The 25016-nt window shown below is 32.6% G+C and overlaps 1 protein-coding gene across 1 annotated transcript; it reads left to right on the forward strand.

Annotated features, from left to right (window-relative positions):
- The first annotated feature begins 16139 nt into the window (after window positions 1-16139).
- LOC120282748 (DNA mismatch repair protein MSH6-like) lies at window positions 16140-24555 on the forward strand. Its single transcript, XM_039289600.1, has 11 exons — window positions 16140-17150; window positions 17458-17554; window positions 19434-19536; window positions 19630-19683; window positions 19775-19849; window positions 22602-22670; window positions 22796-22879; window positions 23119-23316; window positions 23435-23988; window positions 24067-24330; window positions 24501-24555. Exons 1-11 carry the CDS (start codon window positions 16379-16381, stop codon window positions 24553-24555), a joined length of 2325 nt encoding a protein of 774 aa, XP_039145534.1. The 5' UTR covers window positions 16140-16378.
- The last annotated feature ends 461 nt before the right edge of the window (window positions 24556-25016 follow it).

Consider the following 25016-nt stretch of genomic DNA (forward strand, 5'->3'; position numbering starts at 1 on the left):
TTTTTTAAAGAAAAGAATTAACTATATGTACTTGTTGCGTAATCCATATAGCCACAACATATGTTATAAGTCAGAAAAAAAACCTTTTTTATTTTTTTAAAATTAAATTAAATATATATTTATGCATACATTTTTTTGCTTTTCTTCTATCCCTATAATTTGACACTTTTTAAAAAAAACATGAATTCTATGACTTATGTGGGGTGAAATAAGTCATCTTTGCTCTACAAAAGGAGATATGGTGCTTATGTATTATGTGGTATTATTGATGTTTCATATGCTAAGTCACCCAACGCACATATTTTTTATTTTGCAATTAGTATTATTTTTCCTTCATCTATATTTGATTTGTATTTTAATTAATAAACTTGTTATGTTTAGATGGACGATGAAAACAAATGTTGGCTAAACTTCTAATGGCCTTAATTATGTTGAACGACCAGTTTATAAAACTGCTACACTTACATTAGCTAGTAACGGTTGAGTTCATCACCATCATAATCGGTTGGTATGCGAGACATAGGGATGAACTTACTAGATGCCAAATCCCACGTGAAGTCCGGCTTGAAGCAGATCGAGCAAGAGATGGATTAATGTCCATTTACTTACAAGTAATTTATGTCACAATATGATACGGATGAGTCATGCAACCTTTCAAAGATTGTGTGACAAGTTAGTAAGAGAAGGAGATCCTAGACCATCAGCACAAGTTACCGTTGAATAACAAGTTGCGAAAACACTATACCTATTAGGTCATAGTGTTTCGCACCGTGAATTATCTTTCTTTTTCAGGCATTCTGGTGAGACTGTTTTTCGTCATTTTCACAATGTGTTGCAAGCTATAATAAAGTTGGAGGATAAATTTTTAAAACAACCCGATGGCATACAAATTCCTTCAGAAATATTCAATAGTATTATATTTTATCCATACTTGAAGGTAACAAATTATACTTATTATATTATAAATTTGGTACGAATATGTGTATGTTGAAAATGAAAAATTTAAATTATATCACAGGACTGTGTCAGTGCTATTGATGGAACACATATTCGTGTAAGAGTTTCTAATACATAAGCTCCTAAGTATCATGGGAGAAAAGAATACCCAACACAGAATATTTTACCTGCATGCACATTTGATTTGAAATTCACATATGTGTTACCTGGTTGGGAAGGTACTGCATTTGACGCAAGGATTATGAAGAATGCCTTAACTAGAACATGCCCTCTTAAAATTCTAGAAGGTACTTATGAGTACATATAATATTACATAAACACAACATTTGTTATAAAACATATAACAAAGTTTGTTTTATGTCTAGGGAAATATATATTATTTAGTTGATGCTGGCTTCATGTTGCGACGTGAACTTTTAACTCCTTATAGGGGGGAGCGATATCACTTGAAAGAGTACTCATGGAATCCACCCCGAAATGCAGGGGAATTATTTAATCTTCGACACGCGACTTTGCCCAGCGCTATTGAATGCAAGGAACATCGTATCAGTCATGAAAGAAATAAAGAAACCATGGAATGAGAGATAATTAGAGATGCTATTGCAGCTAAAATATGGCTCAATTATAATGAATAATTTGAATAATAGAAATGTTTTCATGTTGCCTTAACGTATGCTTTTTTATGTATTAACTAGTGAATACTTATTTGTATCTTTTTGAATTTAATGTATGGCTTGTATGGATTCTTTTTTATAAGTGCTTGTGTATAAGTAATATGAATACTTTTCTTACATTGAGCATCACTTTTATTAGATTTTATCGCTCATTCGTGTGTATTTGTGTTCTTTTGTGCATTTAGGGTTGTGGAGACAAGTTTGGATGAAAGGAAGCAAAAGTAGATTGTGAACGCAATTGTTAATAAAGTTCTTGGATTGAACAAACGTGAAGTCACAAGTTGTGCTCAAAGATATGTGGGTGTGTGCTAACCTTCATTGTGCTCAAGTGAATACACAAAAAGGAGAGGCACAAAGGCAGTCACACTCATATGTTCCAACTTGTGCAACATTATCAAGAGCTTCATCAATGTGATTTCATTGAAGACGAGACGTGATTTACCACATGGATGTGTGCCCGTTCATGCGGCTTCGATGAAAAAGTGGATTTGGGAGCATTTCGGTGAAGTATTGTAGAAGGTTACTGCATCAAAATTACTGTAGCACTTACTGTTCACATCTCGCAGGAAACCGAAATCTGGAAATCCACACGGCCGTGTGGAAATTCCACACGGCTATGTGGATGTCTGATTTTAACCCTATAAATACCACTTTGAGAGTTCTTTTTGGGGATCTTCTTCCTATCTTTTACCCATCTTCCGGGCAGAGGCAACTAAGGTTTGGAAAGGCTTTTGCTAGGTTTTTAGAGCATTTTTATGGCCTTCGACATCGAGTTTTTTTGGAGGAGAACTATTGGAGGAGCTTTCGTCAGCATCGATTCGGCTGGGTGTGCCCTAGGTTTGACAAAGGAACCTTTGGAGAAGACGAAGCGGCTTCACATGACCATCGATACGGACTACAAGGGGGTTTTTCCATGGATTTCTTGCACTTATCCTTGATTTCATATTTGCTTTTGTATTGCTCCATGGAGAGCTAAATCCCTAATGGGCGCTTGGACTTGTAAACCCTAGGATGATTTTGTTTCATTGACTCTTATTATGCTTCTTTAATTAATGTTTTAATTGAGTTTCAACTTTGAATGCTTGTTGATTTGATTTTCTTTAAGAGTGACACTAGGGTTGAGAATCTATCTTGATAATCCTTGTGAATGAGTGACACTTCATTAGGATTAGACAAAGCAAGGTTGAAGAGGGTTGAGAGGGTGAGTCGAGAGGTAGCGAAACATCCCTTTTCCCTTCCGATGTGATTTATTCTACGTCCAGGTTCTAAGAGTTCTTTGCGGTCATGATAGAGTGAAGTGCTAAGAGATAAACTCCACTGGGGCTTAGTTGCGCGAGCAATAGAGTGAAGTATTGAAGTAATCCTTAGTGTTGGGGCTTAATAGTGACTAGGAGTCTTTTGTTTGGACCAAAGGGTTAGATCTATATTAGGGAATATGGTGTATCACTTGGAATCCCTAGAGCTTCAAGCAACCCTACATAGTGTGAAGCGTCGAGAGAGCATCCCTTTCTGCTGGGGCATAGTGTATGGGTTAGTTATGGTTGACCTTAGGTTTGGGACCGTGTGTTTTTGGATTTCGAAGACTCATCAAACTTCAATTAGGAGGTATAATACTAGTATTACACTTGAAACAAATAGTTCTAGGGTAAGCATTGTCCGGGTACCCCATTTTACTATCGATTGCCTCTCCTTATTCCTTTTGCTTGTTCTTTTTTCTTTTTACTTTTACTTGCTTTGACATTTTGAATCAACATCCCAACTTGGTTTTCATTGTAGTTAAGTAGTAATACTTGTGTTTCCGAGTAACTATTCCCTGTGGCTTCGACTACTCACTTACCTGGGTATTTTATTATTTCGACAACCCGTGCACTTGCGATACACACACGCAAGGGGTGTGTCACTTTTTGTTATAGTATTAATTGCAATGCAAACTTAATGGGTGTGGCCATTTATGTATGTATATAGACGCTCTTAATGGTAATATACATGGCGTCACGTAAATTAGAAGATACTAATTTTTTATTTTGTTGTTGTAGTTGGAGATATGCCAATGAGAAAAACAAATACAAATGTTTATGATGTAAATGTCATGTGTGTTTGGAACTTTAGTATGGATGATGCTTTAATTGATGCATACTTGCATCAACAAACAATGGGCAATAGAATTGGCGGTACCTTCACAGCACATGCATATATAACATCATGAGTGAGTTAAAGGGAAAATTTTTAGAGGAGACAATAGATAAGGAGAAGGTTCGAAACCAAATGAAAAACATTAAAAGAGCATTTACTAGATGCTATGATGTTTTCAAGAACGAGATGAGTGGATTATCTTGGAATCCAACAAAGGAAATGTAGGACGCTGAACTGGAAGTATGGCAACACTTAATTGAGGTAATTTTTTTCCTTTTGTTTAACTAATAGAAGTGCATGTTAATATTTATATTATTAGATATAATCTTTTTGCCATTTTTTCCCCTTCTTTTTCTTGATTGTGTTTCTGTTTGGTTTATATTAATAATACTTAGAGTTGTGTGTGATAGTGAATTTTCATATGTCACAGGTTATAATGAGAATTGCTATGTTATCCTGTGACTCTATTTTGTTGAACATGCACTAGACATGCATTGTCCTTCTTGAGGTTCTCATTATCAATGTTTTTTATTGGTTTTGATTAATTAAGATTTGGTTGTGTTGTTTTGTGCTTTTTACATGTTGCTTTCTTTGTTTGTGGTGGCAAAAGGAAGTATGGCAATGTTGGTTGCGGTGGTGTGACGTAAATTATATATCTCCAGGATAACTAATGCCCCAAAAATTTCTTTTTTCATAGGATATAGCAAACTGCCCATGATTTGGGAATTCTCCCCTTTATAATAGCCTTGATGATGCTATTGATTGCTTAATTACATCATTAATTGTTGAAACATCATTCTCTTCCTCACTAAGTCTAACTATAATTAAAATAATAATAATAATAAATAATGATAAAAAAATAGAGAATTATATAAATAGGGAAATATTACTTAATCTATTAATGATATTGTTTAATTAATTTTATTACTGAAAACGAAATGTAATAATAATATTATTTTTATTTTTATTAAATATAAGGTTAATTTAGTAATATATCATGTAACCTTACTTCCACTAACCTCCCAACCAAACACAATAAGATTTTAAAACCTCTAATTACCTTACATTCTATCCAAGTAAAGTATAATTTAAGATATTATTCTATATTTTTTAGGTAGAATACCCATATTAGCCCCTATACTCTTTTCACTTCACCCTTTTAGTCCTCCTATTTCAATTTAAGCTCTTTTAATCCCTCTACTCTTTGAATGAGTGCAATCAAGTCCCCCATATACACTTTGAATATACTAATTACTAATTTTTATTACTCATATATTCTATGAATCATATAAAAAATAAAAAATTTGTATTATTTTCCTGAATTGTGTATATTAGAATGATTATTATAGATGAATTGTGTAGTATATTAATTATTTTTATAATTAGAACATTCTTAGGGGACTTGATTGCACTCATTCAAAGAGTAGAGGGATTGAAAGAGCTTAAATTGAAATAGGACTAAAAAGGCAAAATGAAATAAGTATATGGAATAACATGGGTATTCTACCTATTTTTTTTTATCCTATTTTACCTTATTTTATAAAACATTACAATGTTTTTATCTAAGCAGAGCCTAAAGTGGAGGGGGATTCTTGCTATGTTGGGACTTGGGGTGGGTCCCTGCAAGAAAAAAAAGGGATTCCCCGCCTCACACCTCTAGGCTTTGGTTGGCCCATTTAACCCAACAACAACACTTGGGGGTTGTTTGGATGGGCTTATTTTAAGCCCAGAAGTACTTTCTTATAAGTTAAACACTTCTAGGTCTTAAAAATCATGTTTGGATGGGCTTTTAGACAGAAGCAGAAGCTGTGAAAAAGCTGAAATGCAGCTTTTTTCAGAAGCTAGCCACCAAGCGCTTCTGAGAAGCTATTTTTTGGGGGTGTGAAATTACCAACTTACCCTTGACAAATAATGAAAATTCCTTATCATTCCTTATCTTTTTCCTCCCAGCCAACAATCATTTTCAGTGCCCTAAGTTGTTGGTGTTGAGAATCCTTTGAATGTCCTAACTCGTATAAGCGCCTGCTGTCGATCCTCGCTACGCCATCACCAACAACCCTCCAGTTGTTCTCTAGCCTCAAACTTAGATTTCTCACTTGGATTTCTCACTGGTAAGTTTTAAGATATGTATTTTGGTTGAGATAATGTTTGGATATGCTAGTTTTTTTTTTTTATTTTGGTTGAGATATTGTGGGGATTTTTGTTAGATCTAAGTTTTTATGCTATGATATTTTGATGATAAGGTGTCAAACTGCTATTTTCCTTAAATGGAAAGAAAACGTGCTGTTTTGGTTGCTTGCCTTCCAAGAAGATGAGCAGTGTTATTTAACAGGTGCTCATTAAAATAAATGTTTAATTTACAATTTTGAAAACATTAAATTTCTAGTGGATAGAGGGATATTTTGATGATATGGATAACTGCTGGATTTGTTTTCTAAAAGATTTAGTTTGGAATAAAAAAATTAAAGAATTGTCAACAATAGGATCTTTTGATGATAAGGATCAAAGTTGAACTTCTAATGTATCTGATATAATGATATGACACTTAAAACATGAAAACTCAAGAACAACAATAGAGTCTCATCTTCATTAAACCCAAGTTTAGAAATCTGCTAATCCTATGAATAACTGGGTTTAATCAGAAGTTGCATCTTATGAGATCTGACAACATAAAGATAACAATGAAGTGCGGTTTAAAGAAAGGCATCAAATTTCCTCAAAATAAATTAACATCATTATGAACCAAAATCTTCTGCATGATATCATGCTTTTCTGATACAAGCATCCTGTCAGACAAGTCCTGGAAGGAGGTCATCTGCTGGTGCATAACAAGTAACTTAATAAAGAATGCAACAACAATGATTCGATATACTCTAAAAGGAATTAGAACTTATAATTTTGGTTAATGCAAGAAAATTATCTAATAATTATCTAGAGTTTAGATAATTTTACCATTCTGCATTGCAAAAGGTGCCTGTAAATTAGTTCATACATCTGAAATACATATCAAAGTACACACTTAGAAAAAATAAATAAATAAATAAATAATTCCAAAAGTTGCTCCTATAATAATTAGTCCAAAAGGTACTTGATTAACAATCTAACTTGGTAATTACTTATGCTCTCTTGAAGCCTAATAGCACCATAGAAAATAAAAGCAACAAGAAAATTTGCTCATTAATTAATAAGGGAAAATATTCACCAACAATTCAGAAAATATTCCAAACACTGAAAACTTTACATTTCTTGGGTAAGTGACAATAATTACTAACACATAAGTGGAACCTGCATACCTTTATTAGCTGCTATCTACAAACACCAAAGCAATAAATTATCTTCTATTGAAACCTGCACCAACAGATGACTCCAATTCTAAAATAATTGATAATAAATAATCTTCTAACACATAAGTGGAATCTGCACACTAATATATTGGCTTTCATTTTTCATTTTTCTTCCCTTCTCGTGTGTATCAATTTCATCTTAATTTGTCACACATGTGTACACATCATATTATATGCATGCTTAATTGGAAAACATTCAATGCTAGCTCTCTCTATATATAATGATTTTTTATACTTTTAACTGTAAAGTTATTAATAATTAAGATAGTTTATAAATCCATTTTTGAAATGTATAATGCTCTATTAAAATGAACAGCTTAGTGTATAAATCATTTTCAGTGCCCTAAGCAATTAATAATTGGTGTTGAGTCCTCTATTTTGAAAAGTATTTTATAACAGTATCAATTATCTTTTGTTATTTATATAGTTTATTTTCACTTGATGTGTGGAAGGAAAAACCCTTGCATATGTTCTTATTTGATTTGCTGCAAATAAAGGTTTGAAGGATAATTTTCGACTATAGCCTCAAAACTACCACCTAGAAGAGTTGGACAAGGGACAAATGTGGGTAATGTGGATGTGATACCAAGTGAAAATAATATTAAAGCCAGATGGGATGTCACAAACACTGAAATGTTTCTAAAGATATGTGTCAAGGAGGTCCAGATTAGTAATAGACCACACTCACATTTTACAAAGGAAGGTTGGAAAAATATATTATCAAAGTTTGCTACGAGAACAGGTTGAGTTATAACCATAAGCAACTAAAAAATAGGTGGGACTCTCTCAAGAAAGAGTTTGCCATATGGGCAAAACTAGTAGAACACCAAACAGGGTTTGGATGGGATCCTATTAAAAGGACAGTGTCAGCAAGTGATGATTGGTGGGAGAGAAAAGGACAAGTGAGCATGTGAAATCTTTTTATATAATGATGTAGTCATTTATTTATTTTATAATTTTTATTTCACAAAATTAATAATACATTGTTTTTTTTATTTAACTAAAATAGGAAAACCCAGAATATTTAAAATGTAGATATGATGGAAATATGCTTTAAGGATATAGTGGTGACGGGCTATATGGCATTAGTACCATATGCAAAACTATCATCAGAAAATGAAGTTTCTAATGAACGAGGAAGTGCTCAGATGAATGATGTTGACGTGGAGGTAAATAACTTTGATGATAATGGTGATAGTGGTGATAATAGTGACACCCCTCAACAAGAAAATGATACTCCACGGGGAGAAACAAGTACAACACAAGATAGAAAGAGACAAAAAAAAATCCCAAGACAAAAGAAAAAAAGTGCAAATAAAAAATTGCAAGAATCTTTTGATCGTCTTCTCTCCGGGATGGATAATATGTCACGTTCAAGTAATGCACTAGTTGAGAATGATGATCGTTGTAGTATCACCAAATGTGTGGACTTGTTGGACATAGTGCTGGGGATAGAATGAGGAAGCCCACATTACTTTCTCATGGTGAGGTTGTTTGCAAAAAAAAAATATCATCGGGAGACTTTCGTGGCATTAGTGGAAAAGGACCCAACTCTTGCTATAGGTTGGTGTCACACTTTTAACATGGACGACCTTACCCACCTTTAACTTGGATGGATGCTTATTTTTCTAGTGGATGTTTGGATTTGTTTGTTATGTTTTTTTCTTATGCCATAAACTTGTTTGTTATGTTTGAATGTTGTACTCAACTATTATCTTGATTTTGTTTAATACTAGACTTATATGGTATTTGATTTTGTTTATTTTTCCATTTGTATGTTGAGATTTATTTTTTCATGTGGTAAAGGAGGCATCAAACATTTGTTATTGTTTATGTAGGGTGTAAAATCGAAATGAATTTCTTGCTTGATTCAAATACAGAATCAAAAGAATCAATGTCTGATTCAGAAGAAGAAGCTAGCAATTTGGGTATGCATATAGATGAGTACATTGGAATGATGTATGCATGTGTTGCGACTATTCAATACCAGTATATGAAGTCAATGTTGAAAAAAAGAGAAGAGGACATCTTCTTTAATTGGTCATATGTAGGTTTATGAAATATTGAATGGATCAGATACTCGTTTCTTTGAGCAAGTCCTAATGAATAAAACTGTATTTAGAAGATTAGTGGATGAACTTACTCAAAAGTATGGTTTACAGCATACCAAAAAGTCACTGTAGAAGAATCGGTTGTAATGTTTCTATATATACTAGGACAAGGAGCTACATATAGGAATGTGGAAGAAAGATTTCAACATTCTGGAGAAACAGTGCATAGGCAGTTCCATCGAGTGCTAAAAGCTACTCTTAAACTTGGAAATGATATTATCAGACCTGTAGATGAAAATTTCAGAGATGTGAATGACTACATCCGTGGTGATGTTCGATATTGGCCTTATTTCAAATATTGCATTGGCGCAATAGATGGAACACATGTAGCCGTTCTTGTCCCGACTGATAGTCAGGTTCCATTTATGATCAGGAAAGGGTACACGTCAACAAATATTTTAGCCTCATATGACTTTAATATGTGTTTCACATTTGCGCTTATTGGTTGGGAGGGATCGGCACATGACACACGTATATTAATGGACGCTTTGAGGAATCCATCTTTGAAATTTCCTCAACCGCCCGAATGTTCGCAATTACTTGAATTTAATTTTCTTATCTATATTTTATTTTTCATTCCTTATGGTATTATACTTTTGTAGGAAAATATTACCTTGTGAATTCTGGGTATCCTACAATGAAAGGATTTTTGAGACCATACAAGAGTGCAAGATATCACATTCCACAATTTAGGATGTCTCGTGCCTTTAGGTCTCTGAATGAAGTATTCAACTATCATCACTCAAGTTTGAGAAGTGTTATAGGAAGAACATTTGCAGTTTGCAAAGCAAGGTGGAGGATTCTACAAAATATTACCAAGTATACATTGAAGGTTCAATTCCAAATTATATGGTCATGTTTTGCGCTCCATAATTTTTATTCATAGAATGGGTGTTAATGATGTAGATGTTCTTGAAAGCATTGAAGATATTAACCAAGTTCAAGAAGGAGAATGCGGCTTTGAGGGTGATGACTGTGGAAGTTCATTTGTATGGCAACAATCTACCAATGAGGACACTCAACAAATGATCACACTTAGGAACAATATTCGGGACCAACTCTTCAATCGATGTTTGCCTTAATTGAGCATGAATATTGTGTATGTTGTATTCTAATGTTGTTCAAGTGTTGTAAGCATGAATATTGTGTATTTGAGGTCTAATGTTGTAGTATTTAAGTGTTGTAATTAAGCATGAATGTTGTGTATGTTATATTCTAATGTTGTTCAAGTGTTGTTAGCATGAATATTGTGTATGTTGTATTCTAATGTTGTTCAAGTGTCGTAAGCATGAATATTGTGTATTTGAGGTCTAATGTTGTAGTATTTAAGTGTTGTAATTAAGCATGAATGTTGTGTATTTGAGGTCTAATGTTGTAGTATTTAAGTGTTGTAATTAAGCATGAATATTGTGTATGTTATATTTTAATGTTGTTCAAGTGTTGTTAGCATGAATATTGTGCATGTTGTATTCTAATGTTGTTCAAGTGTTGTAAGCATGAATATTGTGTATTTGAGGTCTAATGTTGTAGTATTTAAGTGTTGTAATTAATCATGAATGTTGTGTATGTTATATTTTAATGTTGTTCAAGTGTTGTTAGCATGAATATTGTGCATGTTGTATTCTAATGTTGTTCAAGTGTTGTAAGCATGAATATTGTGTATTTGAGGTCTAATGTTGTAGTATTTAAGTGTTGTAATTAAGCATGAATGTTGTGTATGTTATATTCTAATGTTGTTCAAGTGTTGTTAGCATGAATATTGTGTATGTTGTATTCTAATGTTGTTCATATGTTGTAAGCATGAATATTGTGTATTTGACGCCTAATGTTGTTCAAGTGTTGTTTTTTGGTTTCTCCCTCCAAACACAAGAAAGTAAACTTCACTCTTTTATTTTCTTATACAAAAAATGAATGGGATTATTGCGGTTAATAATTCTTTAAATATATTAATATTAATATACATACATATATAGATAGAGTGGCTTACAAACCACATATCCGAGTTAATAATAATAATAATAATAATAATAATAATAATAATAATAATAATAATAATAATAATAATAATAATAATAATAATAATTGTAATGAGAATTGTATAAGTTATTATTATCATTAAAATTGTCATTATCATTATTGTCAATATCAATATCAATAAAAAAATAATAATAATTATAGTAAATATAATTAATATTATAATTGTAGTTAGAATTGTAATTATAATACAATAGTTTATTATTACCATTACATAGATAGGGTGGTTTTAACCCCATGTTCGGATTAATGATAACAATAATAATAATTATTATAATTATAATTAGTGGAAATTGCCAAAAACACCCTCTAAATTTGCAATATGTACAAATTGTCCCTCTAAATTTGATTATCCATAAAAAACCCCTCCTTTTGAATGCAATGAATTTGAAACCCCTCAAGCATTTAATGGAGTTAGTTTTGATTTTTTTGGACGAAATTATCCCTTGAATGGGAAGTTGTGACAAGTGAGACATGGTTTGACCATAAAGCCCTTTGCTGTAATAATTTTTCCTCTTCAAGAGGAAGCAGTTTTTTTCTTGGTTAACCCCCAGAGAACACCATTATTGACACTGGTATCCTTTTTCTCTTTTCATCTCTTCAGCTTTTCCTTTTTTAAAGTTGTCGTTACCTGGACATCTTCTGTAGGATTGGACCACTGCCTCGAAGAAAAACTCCCACTGAACTCTTCGACATTTTATTAGTTTGCGCTCCAAGGTATTGAGGCGAGGTGGACGTCGTTGAAGATGTTGTGCAGTTTCCTTTTGTTTTGATATTCTGTGGGTTTCTTTCTGATTTGATTTGTAAAGTATTCTTTGTAAGATCTACGATTGTGTCCGCACTCGTGGTAGTGAAGTGAAATTTTTAAATGGTTAGCGATTACAAAACGTTGTCCGACATGCAATGACAAAACTTCAAAATGATCTAACGAGGAAGGAAGGCCTACTAAACCGTTAGGGTGGCCCTGAGGTGGAACGGATTTGCTCGTAGAATCCGAATACCTACTAAAATCATTTCTGTTTAAACAGAAACTGGATAATTTAAACAGAGACATAACATTTTAAACTAAAACTTGATAAATTTAAACGGAAACATTTCTGTTTAAACAAAAAACTGTATAATTTTAAACGGAAACATGGACATGACAATGATAGCTGAGAAAAAACATAAGTTTTAAGCGGAAACTAGGATGATTAATCAATAATTAACTTGTACAACTATGTTTCTATGTAAATATCATCGTTTCATTTTAAATTTGTCCGCACTCGTGGTAGTGAAGTGAAATTTTTAAATGGTTAGCGCCTACAAAACGTTGTCCGACATGCAATGACAAAACTTCAAAATGATATAACGAGGAAGGAAGGCTTACTAAACCATTAGGGTGGCCCTTAGATGGAACAGATACGCTCGTAGAATCCGAATACCTACTAAAATCATTTCTGTTTAAACAGAAACTGGATAAATTTAAACAGAGACATAACATTTTAAACAAAAACTTGATAAATTTAAACGGAAACATTTCTGTTTAAACAAAAAACTGTATAATTTTAATCAGAAACAAGGACATTACAAGCATAGCTGAGAAAAAACATAAGTTTTAAGCGGAAAATGGGATAATTAATCAATAATTAACTTGTACAACTATGTTTCTGTTTAAATATCATCGTTTTATTTTAAATTTGCGTTTATTTATGAAAACGATTTTCATAAATAACGAGCAAAATGTACAATAATATGTGATAGTTTGTGGCAAACATATGTAACGAATATAAGTTGTCCTATATGCTTAGTTGGCGACAGTTTCTTTGCAAGATCTACTATTATGTCCGTACTCGTGGTAGTGAAGTGAGTTTTTTAAATGGTTAGCGCATACAAAATATTATCCGACATGCAATGACAAAACTTCAAATTGATCTAACTAGTAAGGAAGGCCTACTAAAATGTTAGGGTGGCCCTGAGGTGGAATGGATACGCTCGTAGAATCCGAATACCTACTAAAATCATATCTATTTAAACAGAAACTGGATAAATTTAAACAGAGACATAACATTTTAAACATAAACTTGATAAATTTAAACGGAAACATTTCTGTTTAAACAAAAAACTGTATAATTTTAAAAGGAAACATGGACATGACAAGGATGGCTGAGAAAAAACATAAGTTTTAAGCATAATTTGGGATAATTAATCAATAATTAACTTGTAAAACTATGTTTCTATTTAAATATCATCGTTTCATTTTAAATTTGCGTTTATTTATGGAAACGATTTTCATAAATAATGAGCAAAATGTACAATAATATGCGATAGTTTGTGGCAAACATATGTAATGAATATAAGTTGTCCTCTATGCTTAGTTGCCGACAGTTTCTTTGCAAGATCTACGATTGTGTCCGCACTCGTGGTAGTGAAGTGAGTTTTTTCAATGGTTAGCGCCTACAAAACATTGTCCGACATGCAATGATAAAACTTTAAATTGATCTAATGAGTAAAGAAGGCCTACTAAACCGTCAGTGTGGCCTTGAGGTGGAACGGATACGCTCGTAGAATCCGAATACATACTAAAATCATTTATGTTTAAACAGAAACTGGATAAATTTAAATAGAGACATAACATTTTAAACAGAAACTTGATAAATTTAAACAGAAACATTTCTGTTTAAACAAAAAACTGTATAATTTTAAACGAAAACAGGGACAGGACAGGGTGAAAAGTCTTCCAAAGTTTGTTTCAGGAAAAAAAGAAATGTAAAAAATGTTAGACTTGATGTGATTAGGCGGTTTTTTTCCCATCATTTTTTAGGGCAATGATGGAATTTCACAACATGGACCCAGTTCAAATGACCTACAAGGGGTAAAAAAGAAGTGAAATGATAAAGGAAGGGTTGTCCAGGGTATTCAAAACTTACAGGGGTTGTTTGGGAAGTTTTGAACAGTGTAGGGGGTGGATAGTAATTTTCCCTTATAATTAATATTAGAATTGCAATTAGAAATGTAATTATCATACAATAATTATCATGATCATTACGATTTCCATTATCATTAATATATAGTAATAATTTAAAAAAAAACTCAAAGAATGCCCATTTTGGTAATTTGTCATCTCCAAAAGTGTTTTTACAAATCCACATCCAAACAACTTCACACATATAAAAGCACTTCTGAATTAAGCTATCCAAATATAAAATGCAAAAAAACACTTAGGGCTTTGTTTGGGTTAGCTTGTAGGAAAAGTGCTTTTGTTTTAATTTATAGAAACACTTTTTTTACGAGTGCTTCCTTGAATAAATTAAGTACTTTTCAATATTTTTATGTTTGGATAGATTAATAAAAAAGTACTTTTGTATGTATGAAGTTGTTTGGATGTGAATTTTCTAAAGGGGTTTTAAAGGTGATAAATTACTAAAATGGACATTCATTTTGTTTTCATTGAGTTACTATTATATATTCAATTAATGATGATGAAAACATTAATGATAATAATAATAACTTAATGTGATATTATTATAATTATAATTATAATTACAATTATTATTATTATTATTATTATTTTTTATTTTAATTTTTATTACTTCATATATCATGATTATAATTATAATCATAATAATTATTATTACTGTTATTATTATTATTACAATTATTAATAATATTAATATTAATATTATTAATTAAAATTAGATATAGGATGAGAGATGGGGAAAAAAAGTTAGGAGTGAGTGTATTAATTTATGAATTTGTTGAGGGTATAATGGTAATTAGACAACTCTTAAAATAGCTTCTCTAATGTGCTTTTTTGAGAAGCACCACTTGAGAAGCTTCTCAAAAAAGCTGAAATTCAGCTTTTTTAACAGCTTTAGCTTTTGCCTAAAAGCCAATACAAACATGAATTTTAAAACCCAGAAGTGCTTAACTTATAAAAAAACACTTCTAGGCTTAAAAAAGCCAATTCAAACATGACCTAAGGCCTTGTTTGGGTTAACTTAAAAATTAAGTGTTTTTTTTTCAAATTGTAGAAGCACTTATTTTAAAAGTGCTTTTGAGAGTAAGTTAAACGCTTTTTAATGTTTTATGTTTGGGTAAGCTAATGTAAAAATACTTTTATATATGTGAAGTTGTTTGGATGTTGATTTTTAAAAAACCTTTTAGGAGTGGTAATTAATAAAGTGGGCATTGATTGAGTTATTATTATGCATTACTATTAATAATGATAATAAAAATATTAATGATAATAATAATAACATAATGTATTATAATTATAATTAATAATTACTATTATAACTTAATGTATTGTAATTATAATTATAATTATAATTATAATTATTATTAATTATTATAACTTAATGTGTTATGATTATAATAATAATAATTATTACAATAATAATAATAATAATTATTACAATAATAATAATAATAATAGTAATTATTATTATTATAGTCATGTTTTTTGTTGTTTAATAAACTAGGATTAAGGGCATTAATTTATTTAATTGTTGAGGGTAAACTGGTAATTTACAACATCCAAAAACAGTTTTTTGAAAGTGTTTTTTTCAAAAGCATCTCTATACCAGCTTTTGAAAAAAAACTGAATTTGGGCTTCTTTAACAGTTTCTGTTTTTGCAGAAAGCTAATACAAACATCTTTTCTTTTATTCAAAAGTGTTTAACTTATAAAAAAAAAAATATTTTTTTAGGAGTCTGAATAACAATTTTTTTTAAAAGTGCCTCCACAAAACTTAAAAATAATACTTTTTTTTAAATCCAATCCCAACTCCAGACTTGAACTTACATCTATTCACCCTGTCCTTAAGTAATAGTTTTACCACTTTGATCCACCTGTTATAGAAAGCAACTATCTCGAGTTGATAATCAACGGTGGATGATGGCTTGTCACTCATTCCCGTCCAGTGCTAAACAGAGAGCTCATCATCAATCATCATCATCAGTTGGCTCCGGTTTCGGCGCTTGCGCAGCCGAACCTGGCTGCCCAGCCAGTCACGTCACCATCTTTTCCCGCCAAAACTTCCCGCCCGTTATACTCCCGCCATTTTTTCTTCATCTCGCCGTCCTCGTCCGCATTCTCAAAACCCTAACCCAAACCCTAATCCTAACCCGAAATTTCCATCTCCATGGCGTCCTCCCGCCGCTTAAGCAATGGCCGATCCCCTCTTGTCCGCAAACAGAGCCAAATCACCTCCTTCTTCACCCCTGGCAAGGGCGCCAAGGTAAACCCTAGCCCTGACCCTAGTCCTGATCCCTCTCCCTCGTTGTCGAAACCGAAGAAGCCCTTGTTGGTGATCCCTCCTTCTCCGGCTTCAATCCCGAGGACGCCGTCCAGTGCTGGTATCACATCCTACAAGGAGGAAGTGATTGGGAGGAGAATTAGGGTTTTCTGGCCGCTTGACAAGGCTTGGTATGAGGGCAGTGTTCGATCCTATGATGAGGTGTCGGGAAAGCATACAGTTCAATATGACGATGCTGACGAGGAAATTTTGGATCTTGGAAGTGAAAAGATAGAGTTTTTGCAGGAGGAAGCGCCAAGAAGCCTACGCAGGCTGAGGCGTTTGTCTGGATCGATGGGTGTGGCCACGCCGAGCACTGATGGGAATGAGGAGAGTTGCAGAGATGATTCCACGGATGATGAGGAGTTGGGTAAGGGGATGCAGATTGATAAGGTGGATGATGATACTGATGAGATGGAGTTGGAGGAGGAGGTGATTGGTAGCTTGAGGAGAAGACCGTCCAGATGTTCAGGTTCAGAAAAGAGAAAGAAAATCGAACCTATGATGTTGGAGTCAGCTAAAAAAATTAAATTTAAAGATGAAAATGGGAAAATTTTGTCAAAAGCTTCATCAAAAACCATTAAAAGTAGCCCTATTTTACCCGTCGACAATGGTAAAAGTAAGCAAGACATAAATGCATGCGAATTATTACCTTGTAGGTTGTTACATTTCTTAAGGAAGTTTGTTTAGTGAAAGCAATTGATTCTAGTTGACATTTATTATTTAAGCTGCTATTTTGGGACTACAATATTACTGAAAATTGGCCTTTTCTTATATCTGAATTTGGTCTTGAATTATTTAACATTTTGTACCACCTACGATGTTTTAACTCATACAAACTTTTTGGTTCTGCTTGTCAATGCTGTGAAGAAAATGGCTGTCTGCTGAAACACATGAGATAATTTAGCTTTTCTTTTTTGTTGCAGGGGAACAAGTTTTGGATTCTTTTGACCTCACCTTAAGTGGTGATGTAGCTGATCGGTTTGGGAAACGGCAAGCAGAAAAGTTTAGGTTTCTTGGGCAGTGAGTACCTACTGGGTTATTAGTGCTCCTACTTTCATCCTTTTTTCTCATAATTGCCAACACTTTATCTTTTGTACATACAAGCTGCGGAGACTTTTATTTGTGTGAATATATGAAAGACAAATTTGTTATTCTTTAAATGAAACAAGGATACATGAAAGTTATCATGAAATTTGAAGAGGTTTGAAATGGAGATGTCATGATGGAGTATCTTATTGTAAGCCAGGGAATGAATTATGATTGTTTAGAATGTTGAAGTGCAGTGCTGGTAACATGTGAGCATATAACATTGGTAATGTAAGGATTATTTACCCATGAAGTAAACTGAAATTTTTAGTTTTTGGAGAAAACGAATGAAAGTTGATAGATTATCTTATTCCAAGCTTGGGAATGAAATTACTGTTCTTTAGCATTCTGAAAGTGCAACACTAGCAGCTCATGAAAATATAATGTTGGTATAGGATGATTTACCCATCAAGTCAACTGAACTTTTTAGTTTTCTGAACAAGTGAATGAAAGTTGATTTACTTCAATTGAAGCCATATTTGAAATCATTTCCAATCTAAATAAATGTAAGAAAATTGGTTGTCTTTTTTGCTGAATCTTAAGAAGTTATAGTGGCAGAAAATAAAACAAAACATAGATGAGACTTTTGAAGATATGACCTATAAGATTAAGGCTGGATGGATGATGAGGAGAACTTGGATATATGTTTTATGAGCACATAATCATTTTAAAGTTGAAAGGTGAATTTACAATTAAGTGCATGCATCAATTAAGGACAACTATGTCCACAAAATCATTAGATAGAAGAGAGGTAATGTTACAAAGTGCAGTTCTAAAGTAATATGTTTGTGATAAATCATTAGTAACTCTGATAGTAAAATATACAAATTGATGCCAAACGAATCAATCATTTACCTCACATCCTACAAGCAAAAAATAGGATGAATGAGTGGTTCATTTTAACCGGAACACATTCTCTCACTTAATAATGAGAATAGCCTGACATTCTAAAACTTGAAAGAGTTACAATCCTCACTATATTGAAGAGGTAGGAGGGTTTTCCAAATAAATAATTTGTGCCTGTTTGTGTTACATCTTACTGTTTTTTAATTAAATTCTAAATCATGCCAAATCAAAGAGACGTAAGGATAGTAATTGCTAATCAGTGAGTATTTGTGCTGAATTTTCATAATGGTAGAAGACAAATTTTGTCTCGCAATTTACTGCAAGTACTTGTAAGATTTATTTAAATTGCTATGAATATTGTGAATTATATACAAAATATGTCCCAGCAAAACTTTACTGGCATATTTCTTTCTTCATATCTCAAGTTACCTTGAATTATGTTTAGGTTTCATGAAATAAACATCAATGATGCGGAGATGCATGCTTTAGATTTCTGAGCTCTGGGTGTATGTTTAATTCAAACTACACTATATTAAGTCTCAGGAACATATTCTATATTTGTAATTTAACCTTCGTCAAAGATTCAGACAGAAATTTTGTAAGAACAATTGATAAAAGTTGTCCTTCAGGTTATCTCCAAGTTTCTATAGATTTTATTACTGTATAAGTGGCTACTGGTCCATTGGTATTGTTGCTCATTTGCAACCAGCTGTTATAGTCTCCATGGCAGGGAGCAGCCCTCGTGGATGTAGATGTTGAGGGCCTATATGCAAACCTTCCTGGGTTTTGCTTGTATGAGGCTTAGAGCTATCATGTTTTGAGATCCTACTAGTTAATTAATATGCATGCATATTGTATTGATGAATAAGTTGTATTATGTAGTTACATAGTGTTAGGCTGCCTCTGCTGGAATATTTTGAACAATGCGAAATATGTTTTATTGTGAATTGAATTTTCTTTTGATTAGAGGACGCAAGGATGCATGTGGGAGGCGACCTGGAGATGCAGATTATGATCCCAAAACTATTCACTTGCCTCTGGAGTTCTTGAAGAGTTTGTCTGGAGGACAGGTAACAGTGTTTTCCGTTTAAATTTTGTGTAAAAGATTTGGTGATCTAGAATTATTAATGTTCTTTATTACTTATGTTACTTCTGGTTTGTAGAGACAATGGTGGGAGTTCAAGTCAAAGCACATGGATAAAGTTTTGTTCTTCAAGGTATTTTTCACTATATTAAAATTCACTGGGAAAGGAGGCATTCAAACTTTTACAGTTTAGAGAGAATATGAACATCTGGGTGTTTATACAGATGGGGAAGTTTTATGAATTATTTGAGATGGATGCACATATCGGAGCTAAAGAGCTTGATCTGCAGTATATGAAGGTATGAAATCACTTAGTAATGTCCCTTTTTTAAGTTCCAGAAAGCTTTGAGAGTTTAGAGCATTAACTATCAGATCTACTTGTGGATATATTTGATTGTCTTCCTGGATTTCATTCTTCTGGTTTATCTAGCATTTGTAATATTCACCTCGAAAAGATTTGATTTTTATATTATGCATATTATGATCACTTATTTGAATTACAAATTAATTTTCGCATTGAAAATTCTACTGTTTGTTAATGTTGTGTACGCAATATTTCTAATGTTTCTGCTGGAAGTGTTTCTTTTTAGGTTTTCTGCAGTTGAACCACTTTTCGCCTTATTATGTTAGAAGTTTCTATTGTTTTCATGAGGTTTTACCTAGGTGATGGGTTTCAAGCAACTCAATTTATTGTGATGTTAATGGTATTGTCTAAATTCAGATTGAAATTGTTAATGTGTCCTTAATCTATCTGTAACTGTGAATTTTGGGCTTATATGATCCTGATGGTGATTTTAGCTGTGGAGGATTTTCTAGGAATAAAAAGATAGTTCCTCTGACTGTCACATGTGCTTTCTGCGTGGGAACTACTATTAGTCCTGAAATTTGTGCGAAATTGGTTCTCTTTCTGTTACATCATTCCGTGAGCAGTGATTTGTTGATTGTGGAATCATCATGCTTGACTATTGCAGCGATTTGGTGGGAAAACGCCTTTAAAGTTGGATTCTTATATATTTGATAATAATTATGTCTCTAATCTGCTGATGGAGAATTAGCAGTGGATTACTGATCTTCTCATTTTTTTGATATTAATGATAAGTCTCCAGCCAAAATTTTATCACCACATACATTGACTACAGCAGCTGGCTATGCATGCTTCTTCCTCAGTGTGAATAGGTCTGAATTCATCAACCATTAGAGATGAATATATTAAGTAACTAAGCAATCTTAGTTTGAATATATGAAAGGTATGAGACAAGAAAGGTTAAATCTCCTGGACATTGAGAACCATTAGAAGCAGCAGGATTATCGTCTCTATCCTCATCCCATAACTTTTTATCAAAACCTTATTACTCTCCCCAGTTTCTCCCATTCTAGACTCCAACCTCAATTAGAAATATTAGGATTATTAGGATTATGATAGAAGTACAATTAAAGAAAAAATAATAATATTTTGTTATTAGGTTTGGTTTACGGGTTTTCCCAAAACTTGGGTTACTGTCTTTTCTTTAGTTCAGTTTATAGAAATTTTACTTTGATATTTGGTTATTGGAAATCAAATTTGATTATTCTGTGATTTGGTTTTTGGTTAACAGAATGAAACAAATGTACACTTCTATACAAGGATATTGATTAAAAGTGATATGAAACTAAACTAGAACTAGAGTAAGACCAACTAATCTAAGATGAACATATTTTAACACTTAAGGGACATGGGAATCGTTATTCATAGTATGCAAATTGCCTTATATAAGGCCATGATTTAAACTTGTAAACTTAATTAATTTTATTTTAAAAGAACACTAATTTGAGAGTTCAACTTTAACCCTAAATATAAGCCACTTTGTAAAGGCAGCATGTGTCAAGGCCTGCAAGTTGGACATTACTTATGACATCAGAGGTTTGATGAGGCTGTTCTAAAGATTGTAGAAATTAAATTATTTATCTTTATAAATAATTCTAGAGAAAACTTCTTTATAAATTGAAGTAAATGAAGTCTTCTTCCCTTTCTCAGCTTAAACTTGCAGTAATAATTATAGCATCTATTACACAAAGAATATCCATTTAGCTTTGCTATAATGATGTTTTACAGCAGAGGTGCTGTGATTTTCATTGTTTTATGAATTGTAAATACATACATAGATCTATGTTTTTTTAAACTTAACATAAGTTAGATTCTCTTTTTATCGTAATGATGGTCCATAATCTGAGAGTTGGCTAAAAAGTCCTACATCAATTAATTAAATAAATTTGATTCTCATTGAATTGAGCTTTGGTAGGTAATAAATGCATCTTGTTATGATTTTTGGTTTATATGAGCCTAGCCTTGAGAGGCTAGACAACTACGACTTAGATTTTAGCTTATGTTATCTACTGCATACTCTAATCATCACCTTGTTTGTCTTCTTTTTTTCTTCCAGAGGTCCTAGTTCAACCTCCATAAAATAGTAGGCTATATATATATATATATATATATATATTTATCTTTATATTTCTTTCATTCATGTGTCAATGTGCAAGAATAACATTTTCAATATCTGACAATTTCTGCTCAATTACTTGCTAATTTTAAAACTTTTGGTTTCTTCGATAATGTTAAAATTTTTTACCAAAATCTACTGGTCATCACACTCCATCTAACTTGATGTGTTTTTTATTTGCGTTTTGTGTATCCGTGAGTCTATTTGTGACTTATGCATTTTTGCTTTTTAAGCAATATCACCTTGACAAGTAGTATGTGTAGTAATGTAAAAATATAACGTCAGTTGGTGGCTTTATTTCTATTAATGTTGTAACTTTAATCAGTTGCTTACTAGCTTTATTTCTAATGTTGAACTTGTGTATTTGATGTAAACACTTATTTTCTATTTATAGAAGTCTAATTTATGCCACTTTTCTCAGAAGAAATTGCAATTTTTATTTTAGAAATAACCATCTATTGTCACAATAAGTTATAATCACTTATTTAAAGTAATGTCAGATGCAATGCTATAATTCATCCATATGTATTTCTTTGAGTCGCCTTATGATTTCTCTGCCATTATTTCATAGGGAGAGCAACCACACTGTGGGTTTCCTGAAAAGAACTTTTCAATGAATTTGGAGAAATTGGCTAGAAAGGTGGGTCTGGGGTGCAATAACCTAAGTTTTTTGCCTGACTATTCAATATTAAACTGTTAGCATCTTCTTGAGGAATTATTATTTATTACCTGCAAACCCTGAATTCATATGCTTTTCTTGCGAAGGGATATCGTGTCCTTGTTATAGAGCAAACAGAAACTCCTGAACAGCTCGAACTCCGTCGGAAGGAGATGGGATCTAAGGATAAGGTATGCCACTCATGGAGGGCAATCCTGCCTTTCTGCATGCTACCAAAGAAATATTTTCAAAATATTACATTTACATAAAAACCATTTCTTGTTATAACAGGTGTCTTCTTATATGAGCAATGGTCAGTTTGTTTCTGTTGATCAAGCATACCCTGTATCTACCTCTAATTAGAAGACATGCTTGTTATTACTTATGATATATTAGTAATTAACACTTCATATGTTTTCGGTGTTTCAAGGTTGTGAAGCGTGAAATATGTGCAATGGTGACGAAGGGTACCCTGACTGAAGGAGAACTGTTATCAAGAGACCCTGAGGCTTCCTATTTGATGTCAATTACTGAGAATCACCAAATGTCCACTGACCAGAGCAAAGAGGGCACTGTTTTGGGCATTTGTATTGTTGATGTTTCTACAAGCAAGTTCATGATTGGACAGGTATATCATCTTTGATACTTTTGATTCCCTTTCACTTTGTAAGATAGTAATGTCTCTGATTCTTAAGATTTTATTTTTTAATCAGATTCTACATTGAAATATATTGTCTCTGTATCAGTTTGAAGATGATAAGGAGCGTCTCTGTTTATGCTCAATATTGTCAGAATTAAGGCCGGTAGAAATCATAAAGCCTGCTAAAATCCTTACTTATGAAACTGAAAGTATCTTGAAGAACAATTTGAGAGATCCTCTTGTAAATGTTTTGGTCCCTGTTGTGGAGTTCTGGGATGCTGAAAAGACTATTGGTGAGCTCAGGAACATTTACCAACTGCCGAGGCATTCACAAGTTTCTAGACCAAGAGACGATAGAAACTATGATGCTCCAGCTGATTCTGATGATGCAGAGAATGAGTCAGGGTTCCTTCCTGATGTGTTATCTGAGTTTATTACTTCAGAAGCAAATGGAAATTGTGCTCTTTCAGCTCTTGGAGGGTGTCTCTTTTACTTGAGGCAAGCTTTTCTTGATGAGGCATTGCTAAAGTGTGCAAAATTCGAGTTGGTTCCATGCTCTGGTACCTCTAATGCTTTGCAAAAGTCTTATATGATACTTGATGCAGCAGCACTTGAGAATCTTGAGATATTGGAGAATTGCAGAAATGGTGGTTTGTCTGGGTAAATTTTTTATTTTCTATAATTAGTTCCTAGGATTACATTGCGAACTTCATTAAGCAGTGTTATTTTTCTTTGTAGAACACTGTTTTCCCAGTTAGATCACTGTGTCACAGCTTTTGGGAAAAGGTTGCTTAAAAGTTGGCTTGCAAGACCATTGCATGGTACAAGATCAATTATTGAACGCCAGGATGCCATAGCGGCACTAAAGGTTTGTTCCAAATATGTGTTTGATGAAATCTCTAGAAGGCAAAGCTTGAAATTGTTGGTTATCAAGTTTATAACTTTATGCGTGCCCTGTTTGCTTTTCATATTACTATTACGTTATATTTATCCTCTCAAACTGTTCTTAACATTTCATTTATATATTTTTGTCAATATTTCATATTCATAACAAAAGATAAAATACTTTAATCCTTTACATAATACTGATGAATTGATTGACTGTTGGATCACAAAGTTCTATTCAGTTTTTCATGAACTTTAAATGGTTGAACATAATCTTATTCATGTAGAAAATCTCCCAAGGTCAAAGAAAGTTATTTATTGTGTCTTCCAGAAGAAGAATAGCTTTTATTTTAATGCATGAGTATTTTCTTTTCAGTGATTTTATATGGTACCGAGTTTCTAGTTGCGGCAATCCAACAACAAAAACACCCATTGCATTGTTAAAATGATGTTTATTGTTTGCTAGATTAATAAAGTGTATGCTCTGTGCATAAACTATATAGTCTGAGACTGCTGGTGGTTTGAATTGTAGTCCATTCATGCATACTTGTTCAAATCTATGAATGAACTAATCCAACTTACTGCTCTTTTGATTATTTAAGTTATACTACTAAGTTTCCCTATTCAAGGTGTTAAAAGTTAATCAAAGTGTTGCATGGAAAACATTAAACATGAATTTCAATAATGTTGAAAATTTGTTTCTTACTATTTACTATTTCGGTATAGCATTTGGTTAAGTATGGTTGAAAATTCTTTGGTGGTTTTAGATGATAGTGTTTGTATGATTGTATCATTCAGATGCA

This window comes from Dioscorea cayenensis, chromosome 18 (genome assembly GCF_009730915.1).
Source record: "Dioscorea cayenensis subsp. rotundata cultivar TDr96_F1 chromosome 18, TDr96_F1_v2_PseudoChromosome.rev07_lg8_w22 25.fasta, whole genome shotgun sequence".
NCBI classification, from domain to species: domain Eukaryota; kingdom Viridiplantae; phylum Streptophyta; class Magnoliopsida; order Dioscoreales; family Dioscoreaceae; genus Dioscorea; species Dioscorea cayenensis.

Excerpts from the sequence above, each read along its gene's own strand:
- LOC120282748 (XM_039289600.1), top strand. The coding sequence starts at position 16,379 with ATGGCGTCCTCCCGCCGCTTAAGCAATGGCCGATCCCCTCTTGTCCGC. Across the intron at positions 17,151-17,457 it reads ACCCGTCGACAATGGTAAAA|GGGAACAAGTTTTGGATTCT; the intron begins GTAAGCAAGACA and ends TTTTTGTTGCAG. Across the intron at positions 19,850-22,601 it reads TTGATCTGCAGTATATGAAG|GGAGAGCAACCACACTGTGG; the intron begins GTATGAAATCAC and ends ATTATTTCATAG.